Source organism: Apostichopus japonicus, chromosome 14 (assembly GCF_037975245.1).
Source record: "Apostichopus japonicus isolate 1M-3 chromosome 14, ASM3797524v1, whole genome shotgun sequence".
NCBI classification, from domain to species: Eukaryota; Metazoa; Echinodermata; class Holothuroidea; order Aspidochirotida; family Stichopodidae; genus Apostichopus; species Apostichopus japonicus.
In genome coordinates, this window is record NC_092574.1 from 12377470 (window position 1) to 12392896 (window position 15427).

At 34.0% G+C, this 15427-nt stretch overlaps 1 protein-coding gene and 1 long non-coding RNA gene across 2 annotated transcripts in view; both read right to left on the reverse strand.

Annotated features, from left to right (window-relative positions):
* Positions 1–15427, reverse strand: part of LOC139980279 (complement C3-like) — a 59917-nt gene that overhangs the window by 19646 nt on the left and 24844 nt on the right. The window contains exons 20-23 of the mRNA XM_071991823.1: positions 14702–14911; positions 14277–14376; positions 1730–1831; positions 546–734 (exon numbers count right to left, since the gene is read on the reverse strand). Coding sequence (XP_071847924.1) covers positions 546–734; positions 1730–1831; positions 14277–14376; positions 14702–14911 — 601 coding nt within the window. The remainder of the gene's footprint in view (positions 1–545; positions 735–1729; positions 1832–14276; positions 14377–14701; positions 14912–15427) is intronic.
* Positions 3054–12462, reverse strand: LOC139980283 (uncharacterized). Its single transcript, XR_011797497.1, has 4 exons — positions 12320–12462; positions 7633–7698; positions 6348–6516; positions 3054–5397 (listed from the first exon to the last, which is right to left on the reverse strand). It is a non-coding gene; the product is annotated as an uncharacterized lncRNA (long non-coding RNA).

Sequence of the window (15427 nt, forward strand, 5' to 3'; positions counted from 1 at the left end):
CAATGGAAGGAAATGACACAATTTCGCAAGCTACATCGGTAAGACCGAGAGAAAGATACAAGTAAGCCTAGGCCTATAACGGTCGTAAGCATAATTCAGAGATTTGTTTGGCGCATGATCTGTTGGACAGGGCTTTCAAATTTTGATTGAAGTTTGTAGAATCTACGTACTTGTTAATAATTCTGGCGAATTTTATTCAGATCAAATTTTTACGGACAGATAACTCAATAAAAATAAGGAATATTAATATGAAAATTGCATAGAACGGTGTCATTTTTAATGAACTTTTAGTGCAGTAAGCTGGAAAGGTCAAATTTAAATTTGGCAACACATACTGAGACTTTACTTTCTGCATTAGACCTAACACCGTCATCATGATGTATCGGTCACTTTCCATACGCAAGGCGACTGGAATTGAGAATATATCATTGTACAGGGCATTTGTTTCAGTAGTTGTAAACTTGTTCTTTTATGGGGCAACGTAAAATTGATTGTATGGTAAAGACATAGCAAAATGAGAGTATTCCAACGTTTTCCAAACAAACCTGAATTAATATTGGACAGAGCAGTGGCTTCGATTTGTTCATTTCCTGAATTTGTCGCTAGAAAGTATTTTAGGACGTAAACATTAGGAGCCAGCCGAATCATTGTCTGTTCTCCACAACCAGTTGGCTGACGGATCCAATGTCCCAGACCAGTCACAACGGCTGTCATAGCGGGTCCAAGAGGAGAACCTGGTGCATTAATTTTAAAGCAAGAGTACGATAAGCAATCTAATCTGTTATTTATATGATATTATTATGATATGTTATTTATATGAGCTCTAACCAGTACAGAGTCAATTTATTTAAACCAGCCGCTCAATTTTTCTTCGAAGTTATATATATGTATATATATATATATATATATATATATATATATATATATATATATATATATATATATATATATATATATATATATATATATATATATATATATATATATGTATTATTATTATTATTAGAGAAAACCAGAGATATAAGATATGACTCATAATTGACAAATAAGGAGTAATATTTAGAAAATATATTGGAATTTTCGGTCGCTTCCTAGGAAGCTTCCTGTATAGTCATGGTTTATTTGGTTTTAATTCCATCATTGCAACTTACACTTATCTAGCGTCATACTTTCATTGTGTCACATTTTGTACTTCTCATTCGACTGCCAAGTATTGCTGACGAAGGTCCCAGGGGGACCGAAAATTCCAATATATTTTCTAAAACTTACTCCTTATTTGTCAATTATGAGTCATATCTTATTTCTCTGGTTTTCTCTAATAATATTTTCTTTTGGAGTAAACGTGGATTTTCGTTATATTATATATATATATATATATATATATATATACTCTCAAATTTGGAACGATGATTTTGGAAAACAAAGATTTCCCCATTTGTGTTGTCACTAAAATCAGGTCCCACAGTAGTTAATCTTTACGTTGTCTTTGTATATACATTTTCATGTGATTTGCCATTGTAACGGTTCAAACTAAAAACTTAAAACTTAACATATTGAGAGAGACTTAATCAATTACACATTTCTATACTTTGTACTTTGAGATCAGCCATTAACCCGTCGATTATACTGAAGATCCACTGAATGTCAGCTGTCTGAAGAACAATAGCCATGAGGAACTATGAGACATTAAATTAATAAATGCGTAAGTAATACATGATTCCATCCTTACCTGTTATACTAATATGACATGACTCTGTCCCTGGCACAACTGTTGGAGGCAAGGCTATATCAAGACAGCTTAACTGGGCTGCATTTTCAGCGTCCCATACACCTGTATCAGGGAAGAAGAATGGGGAAAAACTGACACTTGGGAACGGTTTCATTATTTCTTAAGTTTCCTCTAAATTTTCTTCAACTCCTTGATTAGCATGACCTTTTACTTGTCAAGTTTAAGAACTTGGTAGATACATTATACAACCAGAATCAGGTACAAGGGGAGCTTTAAGGCTCAACAGTTCTTTGTTTTTTTCTTCTTTTTCTTGGATTAGTTGTAATTGTATACACTGTTAAAAAAATTTCTGTAAATTAACAGAAAACGATTGGAAAAAAAGTTTCCAATCGTTTCCTGTTATTTTTACAGACAATCTGTAAAAAGGAATTAACTGGAAAATAATGTTTTCTTTTTACATAGTTTTCCAGTTAAAATTTTTACAAGAATAATCTGTTAAATAGAATAACATAAAAATTCTGTTTTATTTAGCATTTTTCTCATGTATATTTAACTGAATTCTTCTGATAAAATTACAATTTATTCCTGTTTGTTTACAGACAGTTTTGTTGTGTTTTACTACCAAATTCTGTCTTTTTACAAGTTTTCGATGTTAATTTACCAAATCGTCTGATAAAATTTCAATTTTTGTCTGTTTTTTTACAGACGGTTTTACTTCTAAATTCTGTCTTTTTACAAGTTTTCGATGTTAATTTACCAAATCGTCTGATAAAATTTCAATTTTTGTCTGTTTTTTTACAGACGGTTTTACTTCTAAATTCTGTCTTTTTACAAGTTTTCGATGTTAATTTACCAAATCGTCTGATAAAATTACAATTTTTGTCTGTTTTTTTGCAGACGGTTTTACTTCTAAATTCTGTCTTTTTACAAGTTTTCGATGTTAATTTACCAAATCGTCTGATAAAATTACAATTTTTGTCTGTTTTTTGGCAGACGGTTTTACTCCTAAATTCTGTCTTTTTTACAGGATTTTGATGTTAATCGTTCAGTCAATTTGCTTAAATCTTCTGATAAAATTCAAATTTATGTTTTTTTTTACAGACACTTTTAACGTGTTTGTCTACCAAATCTGTCCTTTAACAATTTTTTTATGTGAATTATTAATGGTTTATCAATTCCATAAAGAAGAAACATAAGTGTGAAAATTTGATATTGACAATTAAAATAAATTGATGGGTTTTATCTGTCTTAGTTTACGGCAAGGTTTCTACAAACAGAAAGTACATACTTAAGGAATACGCCAAAAATATACGGTAGAAGTACGTTGAAATGCTCATGTTTATTTTCACCCTTTATTTACACTTCTTCATTCATCTTGGAGTGAGGTCTTCCCCAAAAACCTGCACATACAAAGGTGCTTTTAACCTATCACTTTTCACCACTTTACTAAAACTAAAAGCTTCTTAAGTAGATACTAGAAACACAAAAACTCAATTATAAAACAACAAGTAGAGAACTTAAACTTCAACACTGAAACAATAATTCTACTCTTCAAGATTTGAGAAAAGACTGGTGACTGATATCACAAACTTCAGGCCAAGGCAATTACAAACCAGTTACAAAAGTCTGTATAGGAACAATAAGAGATACAGGTTTTGCAACTGTTCTCAAGAGGTGGTAAGATCACCTTACACCAAAAGCAATACATTGAAAGCTACTTCATTTGTTACTATCTTTGGTTAGGGCCAATTAAGTTGCCCAAAAAAACCACAAACTATGTGACCCTTAATTTTACAAACTGACTGCAATTATAAACTTTCTAAATGGCATATACTGCAAAAAGCTCTTCACCGAATATTAAGCTAAAGTAAGATTTTTCATACAATAATATCTTTGTAATGTAATTATAATCATATACTATATTATGTCAGCCTCCTCACATTATTAAAAATTCTCCATAGAGTTGGTCAAGGCATGTGGCTTATGACCAACTATTCAAGAACAACTATATGATCATCTTCTGTAAATCAGTTTCAAACATTATTTTTCAACCCATGAAGTGGAAGACCCCAGTTTGGGACGACAAACACCCTGAAACTATCCCAAAGTGGGCATTTCAAATGGAAAACAATCATTAGCCAAAACCTTCATGGTAGGCTTAAGGGTTAATTGACGTTATAAGCTTCAAACTTTCTAATTATTATTACACAACTTTCAAACATTTTCATATAAAGCTGAGCCATGATATCACGAACATGCTATCATTTCTGCAATGCAAATGTCAAAATGGAAACTAAAAACACAGAACTTAGTAAATCAACAAGGAAGTAACTTAAAGTCCAAAACTGAAACAGTAAACCTCTTTTTCAATGTTGAAAAAAATGGTGCATGTCAATATAAACTTCAGGCCCTGTCAATTCCAAACCAGATGTCTATGAATACCAAGGCTAAAATATAAATTACAGCCAGAAATGGATATTCTCACAAGTACATTAATAATTATTTGATGGAGTATTTCACTGGGGTAGGGGATGTAGAAAGGGAAAACTTGGTCTTAATGCATAGGCAGTGCAATTCCTATAGACCCTACACTACACACAGTAATAGACAAGCATACGTTAGTATAGTTTTGTGGCACTACACACTGTAATCACACTTTTTTTTAAATGAAGTAGTTTAAATAATATCACATAGTATAAACTCACCACTGAAAACGAAAAATGGCAAACATTTCACCATTTAAGGAATGGTTCAATGTGCATGAGCACTGGTATTAAAATGAACCCATTGTCCTTGTAAACATTTATACTTATTAGAAAGTTTCCTTTCGTGGCTACTGCCTTTATGCATGCTATGATCAGGAAATCCACTGGATGAAATTTTTCTTCAATTGAATAGCACTCTAGGAAGAGGATAGAAGGGGGCACAAATTTGCAGTCAATTCTTTGGGCAATTTGAAATGTAAGGTCACAGAAGGTGTCACATTTACTATCAAAAGTGAACTTTTAGCAGACAGGTGTAACAATATAGTGTTAGTAATAGAACTTCATATTAATCAATACTTTATATGTCTGAATAACATGCCAACATGAATGAATAGAATTCCATAAACAAACTCTACAGTCTCATCTCCTGCTTGCTTCAAGTCCACCTTAGGTAGAAAATGTGATGCAAAGCCCATGAAAATGCATAGATTTCAGTTCTCTTTAATTATCTAAAACAAAATTTCATCTGAAACCATTCTGCTTTAGAGGCACAGAATATGGAGATTGGTGTGCAGATTATTTCATGTCTGTGTACTCAGTACTGATCGTAGTACATAAAAACATCATCCACCTGAACGTTCCTTACATATAAGCTGAATGTCTATATACATGAAGGAAACACTAAGAGTGGCTAAAGGCGACATTGAGGTTCCAGCCAGAAGTAACCATCTTAACTTGATTTTGAATGAGTTGAAGAAAAACAAAAAAACAAACGTTTCTAAATGGTTCCTGTAGTAACTAAACTCGAAATAAGTCCACTGATCACCATACTACACTGTTTGATGTTTTTATTACTTTGTTGACTCATCCTTGATATGTCCCAAAAGAGACAACACTTTGGGATTTATGGCTGAGGATTTCCTACTTTTTCCTGATGTGGGTGGGTTGATTCCAACAAAGCACCTGCCAAAAAAAAAAAAGTTGATTTTTGTTACTTTTGGTGGGAATTAATATTTTCATCGTTGACCTTGACCAGTAGAAAACCATGTCTTTAAAACATTATACTACTGAAAATGTGTTGCACATTAATTATTCACTTCACTGTTTCAGGTATAAATTAAATGGCTACTCACACTGCTTTCATATTAGTTTGTATTTATAATTATGAAAGTCATAATGATTGTGGTCAAAACATTTTGAAGCATATTTCCTTATTCACAATTCTTTTATTACTTTTTTTTTTGAAAACAGTTGTTGTTTATAACAGTCAATTCCACAAGAAGACTGTCCATGAAATCAATTTGGAATGTACAGTTTGAAGGATTAAAGCCTGGGTCCCATCTATACAATTCTACAAGCAGTAAATTTTAAACAAAGTCCGACGATGAAACACAAGAATCAACTTCAAAATCGACAAAATGCAGGTGGATTGTAGTTGAAAGGAAATAGGACACTGATCTTCTTGCAGCAACGATCAGGATCGACTTTTTCAGCTGTGCATTTTGTTGCAAGTTTAATCCCAATGTTGATGGGACTAGGGCTCTACAAATAATGTCACTGCATAAATATTCTACGATCTTCAAATTAATGATGCTGTTACTATTTAACACTAAACACCTACTGCAGCAGTTCATCTAAACTGAGGTAAATAATTGTTAAGTTAGACTATGACCAAATTTCATGTAACAGTACCTTCAATGGTATTCTACGTTGGGATCATGATCTTCTCTCTAGACAGACAAATTATGACTTACTTGTGTAACTACTCAACTGAATTTTACACTGGTTCAAGTCTTTCCCAAGTGTTGGTAGAAAACACACTAAACAAGGAAAACACTACCATGAGTTACAACTCCAATCCCAGCTATAACCACTACTGTACAAATATTCATTCATATTCCATTAACACTTACCTCTGGATGAACTCCAATGTCACACAGCTGTCTGCAGGATACTGAATGTTTAAAACATAGTATGTGGCAAAGAGGTAGGCAAGGGCACTCTGAAAATCAGCAATAAGATGATTGACAACTACCTTGTCAACTGCGATCATATACTTCCGCCCGGCCAACAGTTTGGTTCCTGTGATATCAATATCCAAACAAAGATAAAAATGTCAATCCGAGTTTCACTTTGTCATTATTTTCCGAAATTGAATTTTTTTAGTGCTGTTACGGACTAAGAATATGTTTCCATTCTTTTACTGAAGGATTATCATGTAACATTCTCAAGAGTAGTAACTTTTTTAGGGACCTTAAAAAAGGTATGTCCATTAAACACTTAACCTAGAAACTGCACTGACAAGATCAAAAGTGAATTGCAAGCAGAACCCACTGATTTTTCACTGAATGATGCAAAGCCTAAATCAGTGGACAACCCCTCCCCCACATTGGAAGAAAAAAATTCTCTGCCCTGCCTCTGTAAGAATAGGTATCACACCAAACAAGAGCATTGGTCATCTATCTATTGCCTTGCATCTTGGATTCTATGCAAACCTTATGCATAACTTGAAAGGCCAAATGCAATTACCCCATTCTGACTACAAACCCTCTATACTAATTCATAAATATGTACACGTCATTCTTTTAATCTCAAAACAATGTTTCTGTTACATTTTTACCTTTACTACTGGACATTAACGTTCTGAACCAACCTGAATGAGAGATTTGAAGGATTTAGCTGATGCTTCCAAGTAAGAGTTGGATGATTGCTTATGCCATTACACCAAACTGAGTCTAAATTACTGCCGCCAGACTGGTTTGTGGCATATTTAGAGCCACTTCCCATCATAGCCAGAAGATGTAACTTCAATAAATTCTTTCATCTAAATATCACATTATACTAAATCTTGGAAAACTGCTTCTCAGTATCTAACAAGTATCTACCACACTGAAAGCTAGTACATTTGTTCCCATGTCACATTTAGAACACTTTTGATAAGTATATACCTCTATTGCACAATTTGGAAAGGAAGACTTTGCATTTGAATTAAGAAACAGGAATTCCTACTATAGTCTGAGCCTAGCAAGGGATCAATGGTAGGAAAAGACAGGCTTGGTAAAACAATCAGTAGTATTCAAACAAAATGTTGAGCAGGATCCAAGGGATACTTTAAATCTGATGTGCTTAAATATTGTTGATGAAAATAACAAAGCTCTGTAAACAGAAACACCCGAAATGTACATTCAAGAAGCTTACCCGAAACAACATTCAGGGTGATGGAGAGTTCAAGCCAGAAACAGCCTCCTGATCACTGCTTGTCTCCTGGGAAAGTGAAATATGTGCAACTTGTATTTTAAAACCTGAAACTTATACAAAGTTGTCTGGTGGCAGAAATTGGATAACAATTTGATCTGGGCCCCATTCTACAAAGAGTAACCCACAATCTTAGATTTGATTCATAGTCTATGTTTAACTTTAAATCACACTCAAGACAAAGAAAAACTCTGTATGGAACAGGGCCCTAGTTAGGATATTATATAGCAGTTTTATATATATATATATATATATATATATATATATATATATATATATATATATATATATATATAGCAGTTAATTGTCACCTTAGTGTAGGTCAAAGTTCACTTCAGTAGCCATCATGATGGCAGTCTACATGACTACTCATTACTAAATAATGTTTAAGGCAGATTTCACAATCAGATGGTCCAAAGCTCCCACAGTATTAAAAAAATTAAGTTTGTTGAAAGTTATGTAATACACATGTTTTTTATTCTTTGACATCTCAGTGAAGTGAAAATGGAATGTAGAAGATAAAATATGGTGCAAATTTTGGAAAATTTACTACTCTAAATTGCAGAGTCACACAAAGTCACAATCCAATCGAATCTCACCCTTCCCTCTTTTTATTCCCCAGGAGATACAAGGAAAGGCCTAGTCCAATAATTCTTCAGTTATGGAAAGCACCAATGTTGCAGACTAGAACTAGTATAAAAGATATTATTTAAAAATTCTTAATTTAATTTTAGCTTGTTAAAATCGACATTGATGTGATTGGACGGACATTTATGGTAAAATATCAATTAGTAGTTCACTTAAAAAATTAATAAGAAGAGAAAAGAATTTGATTTTGTTGCAATGTGTTAAGGACATTTGCTTTATAACAAATAAACACAAAAACTGTCTTTAAATTGCATAATTAGCTTAACAATACAAAAACTTTTTCAATTTCACACATAACCATTGGACGGACACCACAGTTATGTGTGAATTTCACACATAACCATTGGACGGACACAGAGTTACAGTATGTGTGAATATTACCCATAACCATTGGAATGAAGCATTGTTTTGAAAACATTCAGAATGGTTATGCAAACTACTTGTTTCTGTTTCATCCATTTCTAACTTTTAAGTCTATTTAACTTACAGATATATGTTGCAAGGGTAGAACAGCAAGTGTATGGATAAATTCACACACTCCAACTAAGTCAGAGGTATCTGACTGTCACCACATATATTGCAATGAATTCAACAGCAAAAAGGGAAAATGTAATATAAAGTTTGCAGGCATATTGAATTCACCTTTAATTACTGCATTTAATTGACTGAATTGATGTTATAGAATTGTATAATTGGTTTTTAACTTGTAACATCCGACATGGACGGACATTTATGGTAAATTATCAGGTAAAAGTTCACTTAATAACATACTCAGAAGAGAAAAGAATTTGATTTGTGTTAAAAGATGTTAAGAACATTGCTAAATAACAAGTAAACACAAAAACTGCCTTTAAATTGCATGTAGCTTGACAATACAAAACACTTTGTTTAATTTCACACATAACCATTGGACGGACACAGAGTTATGTGTGAATTTCAAAAATAACTTATGGAGTCATTGGTTTAAATTTGTATACTAGTATACCCATTCACAGGGAAATTCGTTAGAAAGCCTTACATTAACAAGAGAATTAATTGCCAGGCCATGCCCCTCATAAATGTGCATGACATTAATTGCATCACACATCAGCATGTGTAGCTAGGTTACCTACCAATATCACCATATCAAGTTTTTGTTTGAGAAATTCAACCTTTTGATTGCCAAGTTATTGCAATATATAAAGATTTTTACCCTTTGACCTCTTTAAATTACTGATGTACAGTAGGTATTAAAATTAAAAGTGTTCATCTATAGGCCACCAAACCAATATGTATGGTAATAATCAATAGCTCCCTTGTCAAGTTATGGTGCATACAAACTTATGTTACATAAATTACGCTAAGCATGCGTCCTCATCAATATGCATGAGGTGAAATTCACATCAGAAAGTTTGGGCTACATACCAATCTAACCATACCAAGTTTGAATAAATCTGACATGTGCTTGAGAAGTCATTGCACTTTGATGTTTGACCCTGTGACCTCATTAATATTCATGAATGAGCACCAAATTCAATTGGGTTCAACTTCTTATTATGGGCCACCCACTCACCAAGTATGCTATTGATCAATCATTCCCTTGTCGAGTTATCATTCATACAAACCAAAAAACTCAGTCCCGCCTCCCCATTAATATGCATGGTATCAATTACAACATGCATCAGCATGTATAAATGGTCTACCAATATCACAACACCAAATTTGAAGGAATTCAGACTTGTAGTTGCCAAGTTATTGCAATTTGAAGATTTTGACATTCGACCCTGTGACCTCATTAATATTCATGAATGAGCACGAATTCATCACTGCCAGCTTCCCCTTCGCGGCATCCACTACATTATTTCCCAGTCCTCACATTCCCTGTTCTGTTTTCTTGCAATGCAATGCGACAGCTACTAATTTACTACCCCAAACTTGCAAACTGAGTAGGCCTAGGAATACAACTACAAAAAATCGCAAAACTGGTACTAGAAGTACAAATGTATGTAGGGCAGCCATTTGCAAAAACTGTATTTTAGTCATAAACATCGCTCACAATGTGTACTTAAACATCGGAGAAGCGTTAATTCTTCATCTGAATACTTGACATGGTCCAACGATCTAATTTGATGCAGCAGTTTTAAGTTTACATTTGTTACTCGCAGTGCCCGATATTGCGCAATGTCTGTCCCCTCGCACGTTATCCTAGCGTTATCTGTCCCCTAACATAACGTGCGCTAGGCCGATTACGATGTAATGGCCTTACATCTAACCATTGACACTATTATGTGTGGTATGTCAACTACGATAAGAAAGATGCTAAACAAATACAAAAATAAGCTAATTCGTCCTTGTTTCTTGTTTTGAGCTTAAGATTTGTAAGAAATAGTATTTCGCACGTAACACTTTTGCACACGTAACACATGGGACGGAATTTCTTCACCGTATCATATAGTAACGAAAGTGTTGGTTTAGAACGTTACAGCTGGTGTTTACCAATAGCGCGAAATCAGAGGCAGATTGTGGAGGGTGCACTGAACAAAATAATTTCCATACGTATTTATATCCGTGACGATGTATTAAGTCACACGTAACGGAAATTTGGACGGACATAACGTGTGATTTATGAAAAACTACACAATTACGGGAGATTAGGTTTGATCGGGGATATTTTATTGTTATTATATAAGATACACTTGAGCAATGTTTACACAACAAAATCGTAATTTTTTTTAATTGTGTTGACAAGAAATAAGGCATACATTATTTTACATATTTTGGACGGAAATAATCTGGGAAATTGTCACTTATTGAGATACATCCACAAAGTACATAATACCAATAAAGACAAAGAGACACCACTTATTTTATACATAATTCTTATCTTCATTGAATGAGCAAAATTTACTTCAGTTGCTCTTCATTCTCACAATGTACATACCAATTATTTAAGCAACACCTATTTGTGGGAGTTGAGTCCGTCCATTTTTGTACCAAAAAAAAGTTTCATCATTATTTTTCAAAGAAAATAATTGAACAAATTAAAAAATATTATCTTTTTTATTTCAAATGCATGAGTTGTTCAAATTAATGACAAAGACTTGTAATTATTTAGAGCACACAGCAGTACAGGGTGCTTCAAACTGACTATGCTGGCTTGGACCATCAAACTGTGAAATCTGCCTTAATTATTGGCCATATACAGCACAGATTTTGACCAAGTCTGTATAAACACACTTAAAAGAACACATGTGGCATTACACCTCGAGTACACACATTGCTTTTGGCATGATCTAAGAACATATTCTGCACCTGTGGCATAGTCAGGTTGTTGTCACTGGGCTGATCTGCAACTCTATGTAAGGTGTCCTGAAAGGCTGATCAACATAACACTACAGAGACTATAACAATGTGACACTGAAATTTTACTTAAAATCCCCACTTTGCCATCCCTTGCTTAAAATTAGGCTTTCAACTAATCTATGGTTAGTTCAACAAGGGTGAAATTGCACTTTTTACTGTAGTCTTCAACCTACAGTAAAACTACTGTAGCATTACTGTTAGGCCCTAAGCTTTGTTGGGTATCATAAGTTTTCAAAGCTAATGAGTAATGTTGGCTTAAACTTAATCAACAATTCGGTTAAAAGTAGCCTATTAATATTAATAGCTTAGGCTACAGCCGCACAGGCAATAGCAAAAACCTAAGTTTTTAAACTGTATATTGGCCAAGCCTATAGGCCTAGGCTATTATTTTATTTCATCAATATCGCTCCGGACTAAGACCACCGTTAGCCACTGATGCCTAACGTTATGCTAGGCCCTTCGTTATTCGGCCTAGCCTATAACTATAAAGCTCAGTTATCGCATCCGTTATACAAAAACATTTAACAGATTTTCCGAAACGGCAAGAAAAAGCCTTCTAAGAATTTGTTATTGATGAATAGTCAATGTTTCTACCAACTTATTTGCTAACAAAACTTGAATGAACTTCCACTACACCCACCTCAGTCGAATATTGAAGAATTCTCCTGCGTCATCAGTGAAAAGGCAGCTAGTGTTGTGTACTGCATGCTGGACGCAAGCAGTAGTAGTGTGTACGTACGTACGTGGTCGGAGTTCGGTGCGCTGTTGTATTGTACGTATAACTGAAAAAGTTTCTTGTGCACTGATACGTCAGGCCGTGGACTGTTATTTTGGCGGGAAACGTTAATATGCAGATGTTACACTCGTGAACCCAGGTGGAAACCGTGACCTTAGGTCACCGAGCCATTGCGAAACCACTGGACTGCATTAGGTGTGCCATACACGCTGTACGTTGTTTTCCACTCCAATGCAACCCTTAACAACATCAATCTGTCTCACCCACATGCTCGCTGTATCACGAAATCGATCGGCATTTACTCAAATTTTAATTATTTGAAATAAAAATGCCCAAATTAAATAGAATTTTTTTCGTCTATTTAGTGCGCATTCAATGCCAATTGAAGACAGTTAATAATGATCACAATTTTTTTAAACCCCAGAGCTTCCGTGCATGGGCATCGCCCAAAGGTCCCGAAAACACATTGACTAACCTAGGGCCCGAAGCGGGTCCCTGGACCACACACCCGAGATGAGCGCATCCCATATATTGTTCAGTCAGATTGTGCTTGAAGAAACATACGATGAATTGGTCTATAAAGGGACCCTATAGTGTTGCTAATTGAAATACTAAATATTTGTTTATTCCGTAAAAATGAAAAGTTTCTGTTTAAAAACATTTTTTTGTCGTAGTAAATACAAATTGATGGTAAAAAAAAACAGTGCGATCATGTTATTGCAATAAAACAGATATAAGTTGTAAAATAACAGGATTTTTCAACTGTTACTTTAATTTACAGTTACTTCTGTAAAAATATTAATGATTGCAGTCAAATTTTGTTAAAAAAATAGAAAATAATTGTTTTCTAAATAAACAGAAAATATACGTTATATTACATTTTGTTTTTGTAGCAATACAAACTGTTTGTAAAAATACAGTAATTTTTGGTTGATGGGAAAAAACCGGAAATTTATGTTAAAAAAGTCTGTAAACTGACAGATATTTTTAACAGTGTATATAAGTATCTATATGTACTTTCACGGCACGGAAATATTCAGTTTAGTGTTTCTGAAGCTATACATTGTTTGCTTCAAACGTGCAAACTAAATCAACTCTATCATGGCAACACGGCGTTCCTTCCCCGTAGGAAAAAAAAAGGAGTCGCCGTCTTTAGAAAAGAAGGAAAAAACTACATTAGTTAGTAGTAGTCACATTATTACTTATATCACTCATTAACTCATTAACATTTTTAGAAAGAATGTGATATTCATTATTAGTGATAGGATCATAATTTTGTCTAAAGCTGTACACATGGATATATTAAAAAGCTGTTTAATAATTTATTTTTACTTCAATCAGCATATTGAGATGAGACAATTCAAAGCATAAGCTTGCATTGTTCATATCACATAGAAACCTACACAATTATAACTTGTGGATAAGACTAAGGCTTAAATATTGATAAAAGTCTATCCCTATTATACGCATACTCACATAAACTTATAATCGTATGCGCCAGACGTTATGGTCACATCAATACCGCTCCAACATTTGCTTCACCCATTCCCATACATGAAGTGATCCTCGATTCAAGGATACAAATCCTGGAAAATTGGAGTTGTGATTCCAACGAATTTATTACCGTTTTGTTTTCCTTCTTTGTCAATCACAACTTTGTCTTTTTATTGATAATTTAGTCAATTTAATCTCAATCGCTTGCAATGTATTTAACTCGAAATAATCAATTTTCGAACTTGCTTCTCTAAGTCAACTATTGTGGAAGAGGTTCTGTTATATACATATTTATACACGTTCTTGATATTAATCTATGGCTCGAGCCATAAGTAAGGAATGTGATTTTTTTTTTAAATATTCTTACAATTTTCAGTCTCTCGAATATCCCTTCGCCTACGATTAAGGTCGACTCCTTGAGGATTCAGTTGCACTGAATGATGAAACGTTCTTTCGATTCCCTCAGCCTAATGGAATGAAATTGCATTGAAGAAATGAAGTGTTAAAGAAGTTCACAAATACGATTAATAGCAGAAAATACACTCTCCCTATTACTCTCGGCCCTTTCGCCTTGAGAGGTCCGAGAGTATCATGCACGCCATTTAGAAGCAATCCCCAATGTCATACCATGTTAGACGCGTAGTATTTTGGGAGCTTTGTGCTTCACAAAGTAGTAACTTACATGTTATCGCATTGCCGGACCCGTACTCACTTTAATGCGCGATGTTGCACTTCAATTATTCATCCTTTAATTGCCTTAATTTGAAGAAATATTAAGAAAAAAAAACTCACGATGACGTTAAGTTTCTTTCTAACGCCGTCACTGCCTTTGGTGCTCCCAATACCTACTGTGATAGGCCATTCTCCAACTTTAACTCCAATCACTACGTAGGTGACAGTGAAGGTATCTGTGGCTTTTACAGTGAATTCCTTCTTAGCTGAGAAAACGTTAGGTGTGCCCTCAGAACAAATTTCTGGTGGTGTTTTTAGAACCATTGCTACCTGCCATGAGAAATAATACTTCTTTATAATAGTAACACATTTACCAATATCGGACATTTTGTTATACATGGTACACCAAAACTGCCTTCATAATCAGAAATAGCTTCTTCTTTTTCAACAGAAACAAAAAAACGACTACCTATAATAAAGTGACAACGCAAGATCATTATGCTTCTTGTTCCTGGTTTCTGCAAATATCCCTTGCTTTAATATTCTTTTCTTTCTGTAAATAATGTGGCATGTGCTTTCTTTATTCTCAAATAGATTCATAATGTATTTCCTTGACTTTATATATGAATATGTAAAGTCAGACAGATAAACGAATAGAATGGGTTTTTAAAGGCTTAACATACAGTCAAACTGATAGTCTTAAACAACACGGTACCACCCTTATTTAGTTTACATTTGCATTTAGTATTTTACCTACTAGGCAATTTGGTCTGGGGAAGCATGCAACTTCTGAAGGTTATGCTATAATCCTGAGTTGCAAGTGCTAGAATTCATGTGGAGAGGGCT